The sequence below is a fragment of the Equus przewalskii genome, chromosome 3, assembly GCF_037783145.1.
Source record: "Equus przewalskii isolate Varuska chromosome 3, EquPr2, whole genome shotgun sequence".
Lineage (NCBI taxonomy): Eukaryota > Metazoa > Chordata > Mammalia > Perissodactyla > Equidae > Equus > Equus przewalskii.
The window spans coordinates 118,744,079-118,758,204 of NC_091833.1; the positions used below are offsets into that span (position 1 = coordinate 118,744,079).

The 14,126-nt window shown below is 54.0% G+C and overlaps 1 protein-coding gene across 4 annotated transcripts in view; it reads right to left on the reverse strand.

Annotated features, from left to right (window-relative positions):
- The window catches only part of UVSSA (UV stimulated scaffold protein A), a 32,189-nt gene extending 26,307 nt beyond the window's left edge, over window positions 1-5,882 (reverse strand). The window contains exons 1-5 of one of the 4 annotated variants that reach the window (XM_070615254.1): window positions 5,552-5,580; window positions 4,798-4,891; window positions 3,918-4,017; window positions 1,692-2,022; window positions 788-908 (exon numbers count right to left, since the gene is read on the reverse strand). In XM_070615254.1, coding sequence (XP_070471355.1) covers window positions 788-908; window positions 1,692-2,022; window positions 3,918-4,015 — 550 coding nt within the window. In that variant the 5' untranslated portion in view covers window positions 4,016-4,017; window positions 4,798-4,891; window positions 5,552-5,580. Of the gene's footprint in view, window positions 1-787; window positions 909-1,691; window positions 2,023-3,917; window positions 4,018-4,797; window positions 4,918-5,551 lie in introns of those variants that run through there. The other 3 variants (XM_070615255.1, XM_070615251.1, XM_070615252.1) reach the window with 3 other exon arrangements.
- Between the last annotated feature and the right edge of the window lie 8,244 nt (window positions 5,883-14,126).

Consider the following 14,126-nt stretch of genomic DNA (forward strand, 5'->3'; position numbering starts at 1 on the left):
ACCCTCGGGCTTCTTCCTCCCCTCCACACAGGCCGGCGCCCTGGTGCGCACAGCGGGGCGAGGCCCCCCTCCAGGGCATCCTGGGTAATGCCCAGGTCTGGACTCGCCCTGTGGCAGTGGCTCGTTGGCACGTCTGTGAATATCAAATAGGATAAGCCGACACGGGCAGAACTTCCGGAAGGGAGTAGCCAGCCGAGAGCCATCAGGACACAGGCCACTTCCCAGGCGCTTAGTCTGAGCACACCCCCACTGGCCCGCTCTGGCTGCCCACTTGGGATCTCCCTGGGGCCAGACCAGCTCCCTCCTGGGGGCACAGCGGCAGCTTTGCAGCCTTTTCTGAGGCTGGGTTTCCCAGAAGGGCCTTCAGCCAGGGCCGCCTCCTGCATCCCTCACACCCCGGCTTCCTCTCACCAGAAGGCCGCCAGAAAGCAAATGGTGGGGTCTTTGGAAGAGGCCCTGAGATGAACGGGTGGGGACGCTCATCTCCCGCTCCCTGGCCTGAGCAGCCTTAGGGGAAGTGGTTGTCCCCAGCATGACCACCAGGGGGCGAGGGAGAGGTGTGGACGGCCTGCAGGGGCCCCTCCCAGCCCCAGGGTCAGAGCATCTTGCGGCAGGGCTGGGTCTGTGGCCAAGCGCCTCCCCCAGGCCCCAACGTGAAGGTCTCTGCCCAGCTTGTTTGCCTGTCGGTCCTCCCCCTGCCCCGGGGCAGACATGTGGCAGGAGGATGGACGGGCTGGACGCAGCCCTGGGAGCACTGCCTGGGAGGGAGGGGTGGGCGGGGACTCACCCTCCATCTGCTTCGCGGCCCGCTCAGACCTTTCCCTGTAGATTTTATCCAAACGCTTCTGCTTCTCCTCTTCTCGCTTTCTCTCTGCCAGAGTCCGAGCATTCACATCTTGAAAATCCACCTGAGAAATCGAGACAAAGATTGGACCTGACCTAAAGAAAACCAAAGTGAAAAGTGGGCCTGAGGCCGCAGCAGCGCACGGCCAGGGCCTCTGTGGGGCTCTTAAGATCGCAGCATTTTAAAACGCAAGGAAATACACTTAACTATGATGTTTCGTCCCTGGAAAGAACACAGCCAGCAGCATTTCCTAACAAACGACATAAAAAGACTCCAGCTGTGAGCACACGCAGGTGGGAAAGCAGCCTGCTCGCCCGATCAGCATGGAAGGCAGGCTGCTGGCCAGACCCAGGGCCTGAAAACACCACCGGAGAATGGACCTCAGACATGTGGCCAGAGAGGCAGCACCCACAGGCCACGAGCGAGCTGAGACTGGGCAGCCACACTGGGCAAGGCCTGGACCAGTGAGAGAGGGGGCAGCAGCCAGTCCTGGTGGGTTTCATCCACCCAGCACCAGCCAGAGCCACAGGGACCCAGGCGGGAACTCGCAGTGCACAGCAAGACGGGTCCCAGAGAGTGCTCGCTGTCAGAGGAGAGGCTGCGTCTGAGAAGCTGCCTCTCACTTTTCCTCTTTTCGCCCCTGACCCTTCGGAAACTAGGTCCACAGGCTCAGCTCCACGCACACGAGGGGATGGGCTTACGCTCTTCTTCCCAAAGCTGCCCCACCCTCTTAGGAGTCCTGACCCCCACCTGCTGGTTGCTCTCAGGCCTGCTCCCCACAACCCGCCCAGCAGCTAGGGGCCGGGTGAGTCTCTTCCCCATGACAGCACAGCGCGAGGCTGCCCACCTGCTTGTTGTGTCTCAGGAAGTGGTAGCCCAAGGCGAGCTTCTTGTAGGCCGAGCCATACTTCTCGTTCCACACCTGGACGGCCCGGGTGGTGGCCTGCCTCAGCCTCTGGGCCACCTCCCTGGGGGGCGGCAGGGGATGCTCGTGGTCGGTGCCCAGGGTGAGCTCCAGGAACTCCTGGAAGTCGGAGATGACCAGCACCCGGAACTGGTGGGACCTGGCGAAGAGCTCGTCCACAATCTGGAAGGCGGAGAGACGGATCTCGGCGTGTTCCTGGCTCAGCTGGGCCTTCAGCAGATGGTAGGCGTGGCCAAGCTGTTCATCTGAAGACCTGGGGACCGAGCCGTCCTCACCAAGCGCCCGGCGCTTGAGGACAAACTAGCTAAAAGCACAGGCGGCAGGTACGTGCGCCCTGAGTCCTCTCCCTTCTTCAGAGCAGGGTGGACAAGCTACCCCCCGCGTGCCAAATCAGCCCTGCCTGTTTCTGCGTGGCCCACGAGGCAAGAACGCCTTTTACATTTTTATTTTACATTTTTAAATAGTTGAAACAAATCAAAAGGAAAATACTTCGTGACATGTGCAGATTCAGATGAGGTTCAGTGTCAGTGCCCACAAGGTTCCACTGGACACAACCGCCTGCAGCCTAAAGTTCTCACCAGCCAACCATCACAGAGAGTCACAGAGAAAGCTGTGGAGATGAAGAAAGAAACCCCCAACAGGGTGCATGGGGAAGGCCTGCAGGGGGGCTCCCGCCCATCACACGTGGTCAGTTATACCAAACAGAAGGAGGAGGCTTCTCTGCTGAAGGAAGACTGCCCCCCCATAGCTCAGCCAATGGGAAAAGCCACAGCTCAGCCAATGAGAGATGCCGAAGCTCAGCCAATGGGAAATGCCACAGCTCAGCCAATGAGAGATGCCGAAGCTCAGCCAATGAGAAATGCTGCAGCCTAACCAACGAGAAATGCCACAGCTCAGCCAATGGGAAATGCCACAGCTCAGCCAATGGGAAACGCCACAGCTCAGCCAATGGGAAACGCCACAGCTCAGCCAATGGGAAACGCCACAGCTCAGCCAATGGGGAACGCCACAGCTCAGCCAATGGGAAACGCCACAGCTCAGCCAATGAGAAGCCGCTGCCGCCCTGAACTGTTACTTTCCCCCAATGGACCTTCCTTTAGAACAGCCACCTCCCTCCCATTTCTCTATAAAAGCAGCTCCTTTGTTCTCTGGATTTGTCTATGGCTCGCCAGAGTGTGCACGTCATGAGCCGCGATTCTTTTCGCTCTTCTCAAATAAATTTGGCTTTTCAAGTCGACAAAGTCAGCTGTGCCTGCACAAAGGCTCATAGGAGACGTCAGCCCAAGTGGAGACCACATGGCCCAGCCTCCCCTGCAGGTGCGGCCAGGTGACAGGAGAGGGAAGGGTCTGTGGCCTCCTGGGAGCTGCCCTGGGAAGGAGCTGGCCCATGCCCTCATGCTGCTTCTCTTCCTGCCCCCCCACCACCTGCCCTGTAAGCCACTGCTTTTATTGAGTTTTCTGGGGCATACAGTGAAACCTACTCTGAGGTGAAATTTTTTTATCAAAATGTAAATACTTCATCACTTAATCACTTAAATTCTCCTGTCTTGCAAATACAGGACAAGGATCATCAGTAAAAGTTGGCTTTTGTTCTGTGTCTGAAAAGTTCTCAGTAGATCCCAGCTGACGCCATCCACAGAGGGAGAGACGAGAGCCGTGGATGCTCTAAAGGCAGACAGATCCCGTTGAGGAGCAACCTGCCATCTGTGACCTCTAACCTTCCTGCCATCACACATTGCAACAGTAAAGAAAAAGACGCACAACTAACCTATGAGTCACATGTGTGCACTCATTAATGACGAGCTCTATCACACACACGCACACAGGAGAGTGAACACAGACACTGCTCACAGTCCTCATACATTCTCCCCACATGCACACCCCCACCCTGGGGCCACTGCCCCCGACCGTGACCATCTGCCAGCATGGGCACTGCAGGGTCCTGGGGAAAAAAACGTCCAGGGCATGCTGTTCCTTTGCTGGTTCTTTCCCAGCAGAGAGAGGCGATTGTGGGGGCAGGCAGGGGAGGGCTGAGATATAGGCAGGTAATGGAAGGCCTGACCCCAGGGGAAGCCCATCAATTTCCCAGGGTGTCACGGATTTGCTGGGCCAGGCAGTCACCATGAAATGCCGAACCTTAAGACATACTTGCAAATTTTTTTCAGTTCCTTCATTTTCTCAGGATTCAGTTGGGGTTCTCCGGAAGTTGTGAGCTCTTCTACCAACTCTGAAAGTTTTTGATCCATATCTGGAAATATGTAACAGAGACACTAAATGGCTATCTAATCCTTCACAGTTCTTGCTTTTATTAACAAACATTTACCGAGCTCTGCTGTATGCCAGGCACTGGGGGGGCTGCAAAGCTGGGGTCCTCATGCCCTGGCCTCTGTGAGGTGACCTCCTGGATGTTCACATGTAACTTTCAAGGTGATATTCCAGGTGAGGCCAAGGCGCTCCTGGTGGTGACTAGGGAGAACACAGCCACAGACCAGGAACCCTGGAGACCTACAATCACACAGGGCCCCAGGTGCTGCAGGATGGCTGCACTTGGCTACACACGTGTGTTAAATGAAGAAATACAATTGTCTAAATTATACTTAAATTAACTTTTCCCAAACGTGACTGTAGCACTTTCTCATTTGCCAACACTCTTCATTCACGACCCACAAGACAGCCTCTGGAGACCGCAGAGTGAGTTGCTGCCAACTTTTGTAACAAGAGACCCGATTTGCACCTGGGGAGCCACCTGGAGGCCAGGTGCAGAGCTAGCAGAGGCAAGTGGACCCAAGGTGCCAGCGCTGAGGGCACTGGAGAAACGCAAGAAGGAAAGGGCTGGGGTTGGGGTAGGCCGGACATATCTGTTGCTCAGCAGGACTGAGCCTAGGGGCAGCCTGGATGCCTGGCTGGCTGGAAGGCTTTATTTGACGGAAGGAGGGACCCAGATGGGCAGCTGCACAGGGGCTCTCAGCAGCACTGGCAAATAGTAACGTTTAATCGCTGACACCAGGTCAATACACACTCAACAGACCCTGGGGGCTGGGGCCGAGCGCCTGCACCGCCGAGCAACCCCAATGCCTGTAGACCTCCTCCAGGTGGACTTGGTCTGCTCCCTAAGCCGGGGGCTTCCCGGGGAGGAGAGACATCCTGAGAAGAGGGAAGATATAGCCCAGGGAGGAGCGGGAGGAGGAGGAGGGAGCATTGGCCCTGGGAGGAGGAGAGGGAGGAAGAGGGAGAGAGGAAAGGGGAGGAGGGGGAGGAGGAGGAAGAGAAGGAGGGAGTGTTGGTTCTGGGAGGAGGCGGGTAGGGGGAAGAGGGAGGAGGGAGGAAGGAGGAGAAGAGGAGGGGAAGGAGGAGGAAGAAGAGGAGGGGAAGGAGGAGGCAGGGGAGGAGGGAGAGGAGGAGGCAGGGGAGGACGAAGGGGAGGAGGAGAGGGAAGGAGGAGGCAGGGGAGGAGGGAGAGGAGGAGGGGGTATGGGGAGGACGGAAGGGAGGAGGAGAGGGAAGGAGGAGGCAGGGGAGGAGGGGGAAAGGAGGGGGAAAGGAGGGGGAAGGGGAGGAGGGAGAGGAGGGGGGTATGGGGAGGACGAAGGGGAGGAGGAGAGGGAAGGAGGAGGCAGGGGAGGAGGGAGAGGGGAAAGAGGTGGCGGGGGCTTCGGCCCGGGGAGGCAGAAGGGGGGGCAGGGGGGGCAGGGGCGGCCCGGGAAGGGGCCCGCCCTCCGACCCCGCCCCGCCAAACCCGGCCGCAACCCCCGGCCCCCGGGAGGAACTAGACGCGACCCCACCCGGCAGCACAGAAACCTCAGCACCTACCGCGGGACCAGGCCGGTCGCCTCGCCCCGCCCCTTCCGGCGGCGGGCCCGCCCTCGTCACGTGCCCCATATCTCTACAGTCATTGGTTCGCCCTGGTCTGGGCGGTGCAGGAACGAAGGTCAGCGCGTTGACCACCGCACCTACCGCGAGACGCGGCCGCTCTCACCTTAGCCTCGCCCCTTCCTGCGGGGGATCCGCCCACTTCCGGTCACGTGTCCCCGAGTTCGGCAGTCTATGGCTCGTTTTCACCGTGGAGGCGTGGTGTCGGGGCCGAGGTCTGCGCGGTGACGCAAGCGCGCTCCCGGCGGAGGCGGAGCGCCCAGGGAAGGCGACGCGCGAGAAAAAGGAGGCGGGAGGGCGCGGCAAGTCCTTAAAGGGGCCGCGGGCGCGGGCGCCGGGGCTGGGCTTGTCCCCCGGGTGCGAGCTCGGGGTTCTCCCCGCGGCCGCCAGGAGGCCTGCGGTCCCCGGGCGGTGCCCCTGGGATGGCCGGGGTGGAGCGGGTGCGCGTTTCTCCCGGGAGCACCGGAGCCCGCGTCCCCCGCTCGCCCCCTACGCTGCCAGGAGAGGCGGAGGGCTCCCGGGCCGGGATGGGGGTCGCGCCGGGCTCCTCCTGGTCAGGCGTGGGGTTGGGGTCCCCAAGGGCCCTGAGGCGGAGGTGTGGGCCTAGGATGAGGCTTCAGGGAGTGAAAGAGGGCGGCTTTAGGGGTCCGGAGAGGAGGGTCCGGCTGGGAGGGTCGGCGGGCTGCGCGTGCGGGGCGCTGGGCAGGGAGGGGCGGAGTGAGCAGGTCCCCGCAGGCGCCTCCAGCCCCTTCTTCCTACCCCGTCACCAGACTCCCCTGCCCCTGCCCCGCCCCTTCCTCGAGGGTTTGCGCCCACTCTGTCATCAGAGGCGTCGCCCGCTGGCCACACTTCCCAGGGTCAAGTGTCAGCCCGGGGAGCATCTCTGTGTGGGTGGACCGCCTCCCCGGACCCACTGGCCGGGCCCCTCCCTGGCTTCGTCTTTCTCCAGGACGCCCCTCGCCGCCTGCATCTGGGTGGAGGCCTTGGGGTGGCCTCCGCGGGGCCGTGGGCTGGTGGAAACAGTGGGCTCACGTCCTGGGAGGCTGGGGAACTGGACATCCTGTTTGTTGTTTGCTCCTCCTGCAGCCCAGGAACGCTAGGGCAGCCAGACGACACCCCCAGGCCCAGACCCATGGTCCAGCCACCCTTGACATGTGCACCCAGGTTTTCCCCAGGCATCCCAACCCTATTCGGCCACCACCTGCCCTCTAGGGCTCCCAGCCAGCTGCCCAGAGGAGGACCCTGGGAGTTGCTCCCAGCACCCACTCACAGCCAGGCCACGGTGAGATGCTTACCTCCTCCTCTGCCTGGAGGTGCTGTCCCCTCACCGCCCATGCCCACTGCACCTGCCCCCTCATGGCCCAAGGGGCCTTCTCAAAGGGCAGGGCTGGTGGCCTCACCCCCAGCTTGGAGTCTGCACTCTGCTCTCCCATCTTGCTGTGTGCTCTAGCCTCAGGGCCTTTGCACACGCTTTGACCCCAGCCCAGCACTGTGCCCTCATACTACAGGTGGTGCTGTCACCAGCCTCAACAGGACCCCTCCACCATCAGCTTTGTCTCTGCCCTTCCCGCAGGGAGGCCCCTGGTGCCTGGGGGTCGTCAGTGCCCAGCACAGCACCACCACAAACAGGTGCTCAGGAAGCAGATTGGGTGTTTTCTAGGACCTGGGGAGGTGGCAGAATGGGATGAAAGCACTAAAGACACAGGCCCCAGGACATTCATGGACACAGCAGCGCTGTTCTTAATGGCAGAAGGCGGAAACAGCCTGAATGTCCATCCACAGGTGACGGATGAACAAACCATCCTCCAGCCTTAAAAAGGCGTGAAGCGCTGACGTGTGTGACACAGACACACCTTAAGACACGATGCTCAGTGAGAAGCTGGACGAAGAAGCCAGCCACGGTGCGATTCTCCTTACCTGAAACGTCCAGAAGAGGCAAAGCCACCGAGACAGAAAGCAGACAGTAGTTGTGGGGGCGGGTGGGTGACGGGGAGTGACTGCTGATGGCACAGATGGTCTTTCCAGGGTGACGAACATGACCCAGAAGTCGCAGAAGTGGCTGCACCAGCTCACTGCTGTGCTGGAACATTGAGTCGTACGTTTTAAAAGGGTGGCTCGGATGGTACATGAATTCCATCCCAATAAGGCAGTTATGGAAGCGAGGAAGAGCGCTGAGCGCCCGGCCCTGACAGCCCTCCCTGAGCGCTGGGCCCTGGGCCTGTGGTTTGCTCCACGCAGCCGTCGGGGCTCCCTGCATCTCCTGAGGGCAATTTTGTTTTCTGATCTATGCGATTGGTCTCGTTGGCACAAAAGCACGCTGTTTGTCCTGTGCTGACAAAGCTGGTCTCTCTGCCCGCTGCTCTCCCCGGCCTGCTGCGTTCGCGGCTCCCCTTTTGTGGCAGGATTCCTGGAAAGAGCTGTCCACTCACCTCACTCTCCACTGCACCCATGTCCCCAGGTTGCCTGTGACATCTGCGTGGCTCAATCCAGTCTCCCATCCTGAGCCGCCCTCGTCTCAGCTGAGGGGTGGACGTCCGTCCTTCCACTCACTCGGGCCAACAACTGGAGAACCCCTGGACCCCTCACCCCATGTCCAATCTGCTCAGAAATCTGGACAGCCCCAATTCCGAGCATGTTCAGAACCTGAGCACTTCTCACCACCCGGCTGCCACCGCCAGGGCCCAGCCACGTCCCCTCAGCAGGCCACTGCGGACTCCTTCTGTCTCCCCACTTCTGCCCTTGTGCCCCCAGAGTCCATTCACCTTGCGGTGGCTAGACTGACCCTTTCAAGTCTAAGGTCAGATCATGGGCCCCATAGACCCTCCAAAGGCTCCGACCGCAGAGTAAAACAGACCCTTCCCACTGCCCGGGGGCCTTCCTGATGTGTGCTTGCCCCCTGCCACCCCCTCCAGCTCTCCCTCGCTTCACTCCAGCCTCCTCGGGCTTCTGTGGAGCCAACCCTCTGCTGGAAGGCTGCTCATATCTCACCCTGAGCACTTTCTCCTGCAGCCTCTTGCCTCCTCTGCTCTCACAAGTTCTCCCTCTCTCTGTTTTCTTAGCCTCCTCTACTTTGTCCCATGGCCCTTATGACCTTCTGTCACACAAGGCTTGTAATTTTATCATCAGTTTGGTTTTTTTCTCTTCACTCCCAGTACATATGCTCCATAAGGACACGGATGTTTGGTTTGTTTCATAAGGTCAGGCACACAGTAGGTGCTCACTATTTGTTGAATGTTGATTGACTAAAGAAAATCAGCTGAGATGAATTGTGGTGAGAACCAGAAGACATTTTAAAAGAATCAACTGGAACTTTCAGAGACGATAAACCCTGAGCAGGATAAACGCAAAGAAAACCACCCAAGGCACATAATCAAATTGAGGAAAACTGGTAACAAAGAAAAATCTTAAAAGCAGTTGGAGAGAAGAGGTGAATTACAAACAGATACAAACGTTAGAGAACAAGAGATTTCTGGGCTGAAACAATGCAAGCTTGAAGACAATGGAACAAAATCTTCAAAGTAGTAAAAGAAACAACACTGTCAACCTAGAACTGTGTGCAGTGAAAGATCGTTCCAAACTAAACTAGGGTGAAATAAAACCATTATCAGACAAATAAAAGCTGAGTGAGTTCACAGCCAGCAGGTCTGCAGTGGAGACGCTAAGGGTGTTCAGATGAGAGGAGAGTGTCAGTAGGTGCAAACTCAATTTATGAAAGGAAGGAAGGGTGTCAAAATGGTAGGCATGTAACATCGATTTTATTTTAAATTTCTTTTCTAAATCATTGACTGCATAAAGAAAATATAGTAACAAGGTATCGTAGGGTGTAGGACTTCTGTGGGAGAAAAGTATACGATGACAGTAGCTCAGAGAATGGGGGAGAAATGGTGGTGTGTGCTCTAAGATTCTCCTTTTTCCATGGAGTGGTAGGATGATGTTTGAAGGTACTTGTGATAAAGACGTACACTGAACCACAAATAAGGAGGTATAGCTGAAAAGTCCACAAAGATGAAATGGAGTCATTTGAAAATACTCAGCCCAGAAGAAGGCAAGTGAAGATGGAGAAGGGATGAAGAGCAAGTGGGACAGCTGGAACTCAAGGGCAAGGTGCCCGATGTAACCACGACCATCACAGCTGAGGAAAAGGCAGCGATTGTCCGACTGGATTAAGAGACCCAGCTACGCCATCTACAAGAAACACACTTCAAACTTAAGATTTGAGTTACAAGTAAAAAGATCAAGAAAGATACCATGTGCACACGCTAAGGGCAAGAGCTGGAATGCTGTGTTCACTTCAGACAAAGCAGATTTTATAAAAGGAAATGTTACCAGAGATGGGCATTTCCAAATGGAAAAGGGGTGGGTCCTTTAAAGACGCTAATCCTAAAGGTGCTCATGCCTGATAACAGAAACTGAAAATATGTGAAGTGAAAACTGACAGACCTAAAGGGGAAATAGACTAGTTCACGATTCGAGCTGTAAATTTTAAGACTCTTCTGTCAGTGATCGATGGAATAAGTGGAAAGAGAGCCAGTAAGGATATGAAAGACTTTAACACCACCCACCACCCTGCCTCAACTGACAGTGGAACGCTCCACCCAACAGCAGATGCACGCTCTCGTTAAGCACGCGTGGAACATTCACCAAGATGGACACAAAACAAGACTCTCTAAATTTAAAAGGATTGAAACCAGACAGTGTATTTTCTAACAACAGAATTAAATTAGAACTTAATAAGAGAAATACTTGGAAAATCTCCAAATATTTGGAAATTAGCCAACAGATTTCTAAATAGTCCATGGGTTGAAGAAGAAATCACAAGGGAAATTATAAAATATTCTGAACTGCATTCAAATGAAAACAATATAAAAATTTATGGGATGTTTATGCTAGAAATGAAAGGCCCAAAATCAGTGATCTAATCTGCCCCTTAAGAAGCCAGAAAAAGAACAATTAAACCCAAAATAAGCAGAAGGAAGAAAATAATAAAGAGCAGAAATCAATTAAATAGAACGAAGGCAAACAATGGGGGGATCGATCAATCAACCAAAAGGTGGGGTTTTGAAATGATCCATAAACCTGATAAGCCTTTGGTGAGGCTGATCAAGAAAAAAGAAGAAACAAGTGAGCGATATCAGGGATGAGAGGGGGCATCAGTACACATCCCACCGACATGAAAAATAAGAGAGTGCATTAGGGACAACGTAACCCACTGGTACAATTTAGCAAAGTACCAGCAAATCGAATCCAGCAATACATAAAAATAGAACACACAAGACCAGTGTGCTCTATCCCAGGCACACGATGTGTGTTCGACAATTCAAGTTCAGCTGATACAACTCTCCATGTCCACAGAAGGAGAAAAGTCATATGGTAACTTCATTAGATAAAGAAAAGGACATTTGACAAAATTCAACATCCATTCATGATAATGAGTCAGGAAAGGAGAAGTGAACTTCCTCACCCTGACAAGGAGCAGGAGAACCTACATCCAACATCATCCTCAATAGTGAAAGGCAATGCTTCCCACCCAAGATTGCAAACAAGACAAGGATGCCCATTCTCACCCTCCTATTTGACACTGGGCTGGGGGCTCCAGCCAGCACAGGAAGGGAAGAAAAAGAAAGGAAAGGCCTGGAGATTAGGAAGGAGGAAGCAGAAAAAGCGAGTCTTTATTTGCACATGATACAATAAAGGTGTACAGAGAAGCATCTTTGCACATAGATGTACATAGAAGATGCTTTAAAATTTACCAAAAAGCTACTAGAACTAATAAGTGAGTTTAGTAAGATCACAGGACACAAAATCAATTATATGTTACCATATGGGAACAATTGGAAAGTTAAATTTAAAAGTTACATTACAACAGCATTAAGGATCATGAAATACTTAGGGTTAAATTAAAATGCAAAGTATGTTCACTGAAAACTATACAACATACATGAGGGAAAAGAAAGGGGATCTAAATACAGAGAGATCGCCTGTGCTCGCAGACGGGAGGACTCGATATCCTCCAGATTTAAGCCTCTGTTATGGACTGAATTGTTTCTCTCCTCCAAACTTTATGTTGAACCCCAACCCCTCATGTGGCTGTATTTGGAGGTAATTAAGGTTAAATGAGGTCACAAGGGTGGGGCCTGATCCCATAGGACTGGTGTTGGTCATTCCAGGGAGAGGAAGACCTCTCTGCAGCTCCAGCTCCAGCTCCACGTGAGGACACAGCGCGAGGCACCGTCTGCAGGTGGGGAAGTGACCCTGCCAGGACCTCGATCTTGGACTTCTGGCCTCCAGGACCGAGAAAGTAATTTTCTATTGTTTAAGCCCCCGGTCTGTGGTCTTGTCATGGCAGCCTGAGCAGACTGAGACCTCCCCTAAGCTGATCTGTAGATTCAATGCAATTCCAATTAAAATCCCAGCAGAATTTTCTCTTTTTTTGGTAGACTTTGACAAGCTAATACTAAAATTTATGTGGAAATTCACAGGAACGATTTCGAAGAAGCAGAGAATAAGTAACACAAAAGGGATTCTACTGCCTGGTTTCAAGATTTCCTTCAAAGGTCCTGGTGGTAGTGTGGGGATGGCCCCAGAGCAGTTACATAGAAATCGGCAGCCAGCCAGATCCAGATGGGTACAGTCAGGACTTTTTTTTTTAAACAAAGGAGCCAACATTACTCAACGGGGAGAGAAAACGTCTTTTCAACAAATGCTGTTGGAACAACAGGATAAACATATGGAGGAAAGTGATCCCAACCTCTTCCTCACACCACACACAAAAGTTAATTTGCAATCATTACAGACTGATGGTCAATACAGGGAAACCTCATTTAAAATGGAGTCAGGAGGCCAGAAGGGAGAGCTCTGACACAGTACCACTGGAGGTCAACTACAGACCCTAACAGAAGCTGTCAACAGGAGGAATCCTCAATTACAGGAGAAAGGACATTGCATCCCAAACAGAAACCGACGACCCCAGCAACTCAGCCATTGAGAAGCCATCGCCACCCTGAGCCCTTGCTTTTCTCCAGTGGACTTTCCTTCAAAACAGCCCCTCCCAATTTCCCCTTTTCTCTATAAAATAAGGTTCCTCTCCCTTGTTTGTTGGGTTTGCCTATGGTCTGCCACAGCATGCATATCCCAAATTGCAATTTGTTGGCTATTCCCAAATATACTTGTTTTGCTGGTAAAATAACTGGCTATTTTATTTTTAAGGTTGACAAGACCTAAACATAAAAGCTAAAACTAAATTTTCTAGAAGATACAAGAGAGTATGATTGTGACCTTGGGATGGGCAAGTATTTCTTAGGACACCAAAAGGCATTAACCAAGGGCCAGCCCTGTGGCCCAGTGGTTAAAGTTCTGTGACCCCCTCTCCGGTGGCCTGGGTTTGCGGGTCTGGATCCCAGGTGCAGACCCACTCCACTCATCAGCCGTGCTGTGGTGGCATCCCACGTATAAAGTGGAGGAAGATTGGCACAGATGTTAGCTCAGGGCGAGTCTTCCTCAAAAAAAATAGGCACTAACCATGAAAGAAAAAATCAGAAATTGAACTTCACTCAAATTAAAACCTCCGCTGATTAAGTGACACTGTTGATCAAGTGTGAAAACATATATCCAACAAAGGATCTGTATCCAGAATATTTAAGTAATTCCTACAAATCAAGAAAAATGAGATAATCCAATAAAAAATGGGCAGATGACTTGAACAGATGTGTGACTAACCAACCAGCACATGGAAGGGGCTCAGAGTCACGAGTCGTGGGGGAAGCACAAACCCACGCCCACTGAGCCGCCGCCTCAGGAGAGAAAGCGTCAAGCGCTGACGGAGCTGCGGAGCTGCCGGAGACTTGCATGCTGCCCACGGATGGCACGGGGCAGCCCTGCTTCGGGGGAAGTCTGTGCACGGTCAGCACTGCGACCCAGTCATTCCGCTTCCAGATTCTGCCCGAGAAACAGAAATGATGTCCGCAAAGACTTGACACCGGTGTTCACGGCAGCTTCCTTCTTAGCTGAAAACTGGAAACAGTCCAACGCCCACCAAGAGGGAACGGGTCCACACCGTTGGTTGTGGAAGGGCTGCTCCTCTGCCACGCACAGGGGCCACGGGGGTACGTGGCAGCCTGGAGGGACCTCGGGATTTGCTGAGGGAGACAAGTTGGACACAAAGAGCAGACAGGCTGTGATCCAACGTACACGGAGGCAGAACTAACGTGATAAGCCCCCGAGGGTGAAACCCCCGAGGGTGATGCGTGTGGGCTGTGGAGTCTGGAGGAAGAAATACCATGTAACTTTGTGGCATCTGGGAATGCTGTGTACCCAGGTGCTTACGTGTGTGCACACATTTACCAAGACTCATCCAACTGTTTACTAAGACCTGTGTATTTCAATGTATGCAGATTTTACCGCGATTTAAAAACGGCCACGGTGCGCTAACACCCACAGGTACAGGACGTCTGAAACCAAGGCCCCGGGCCAAGCGCGGCCGGATGTGGG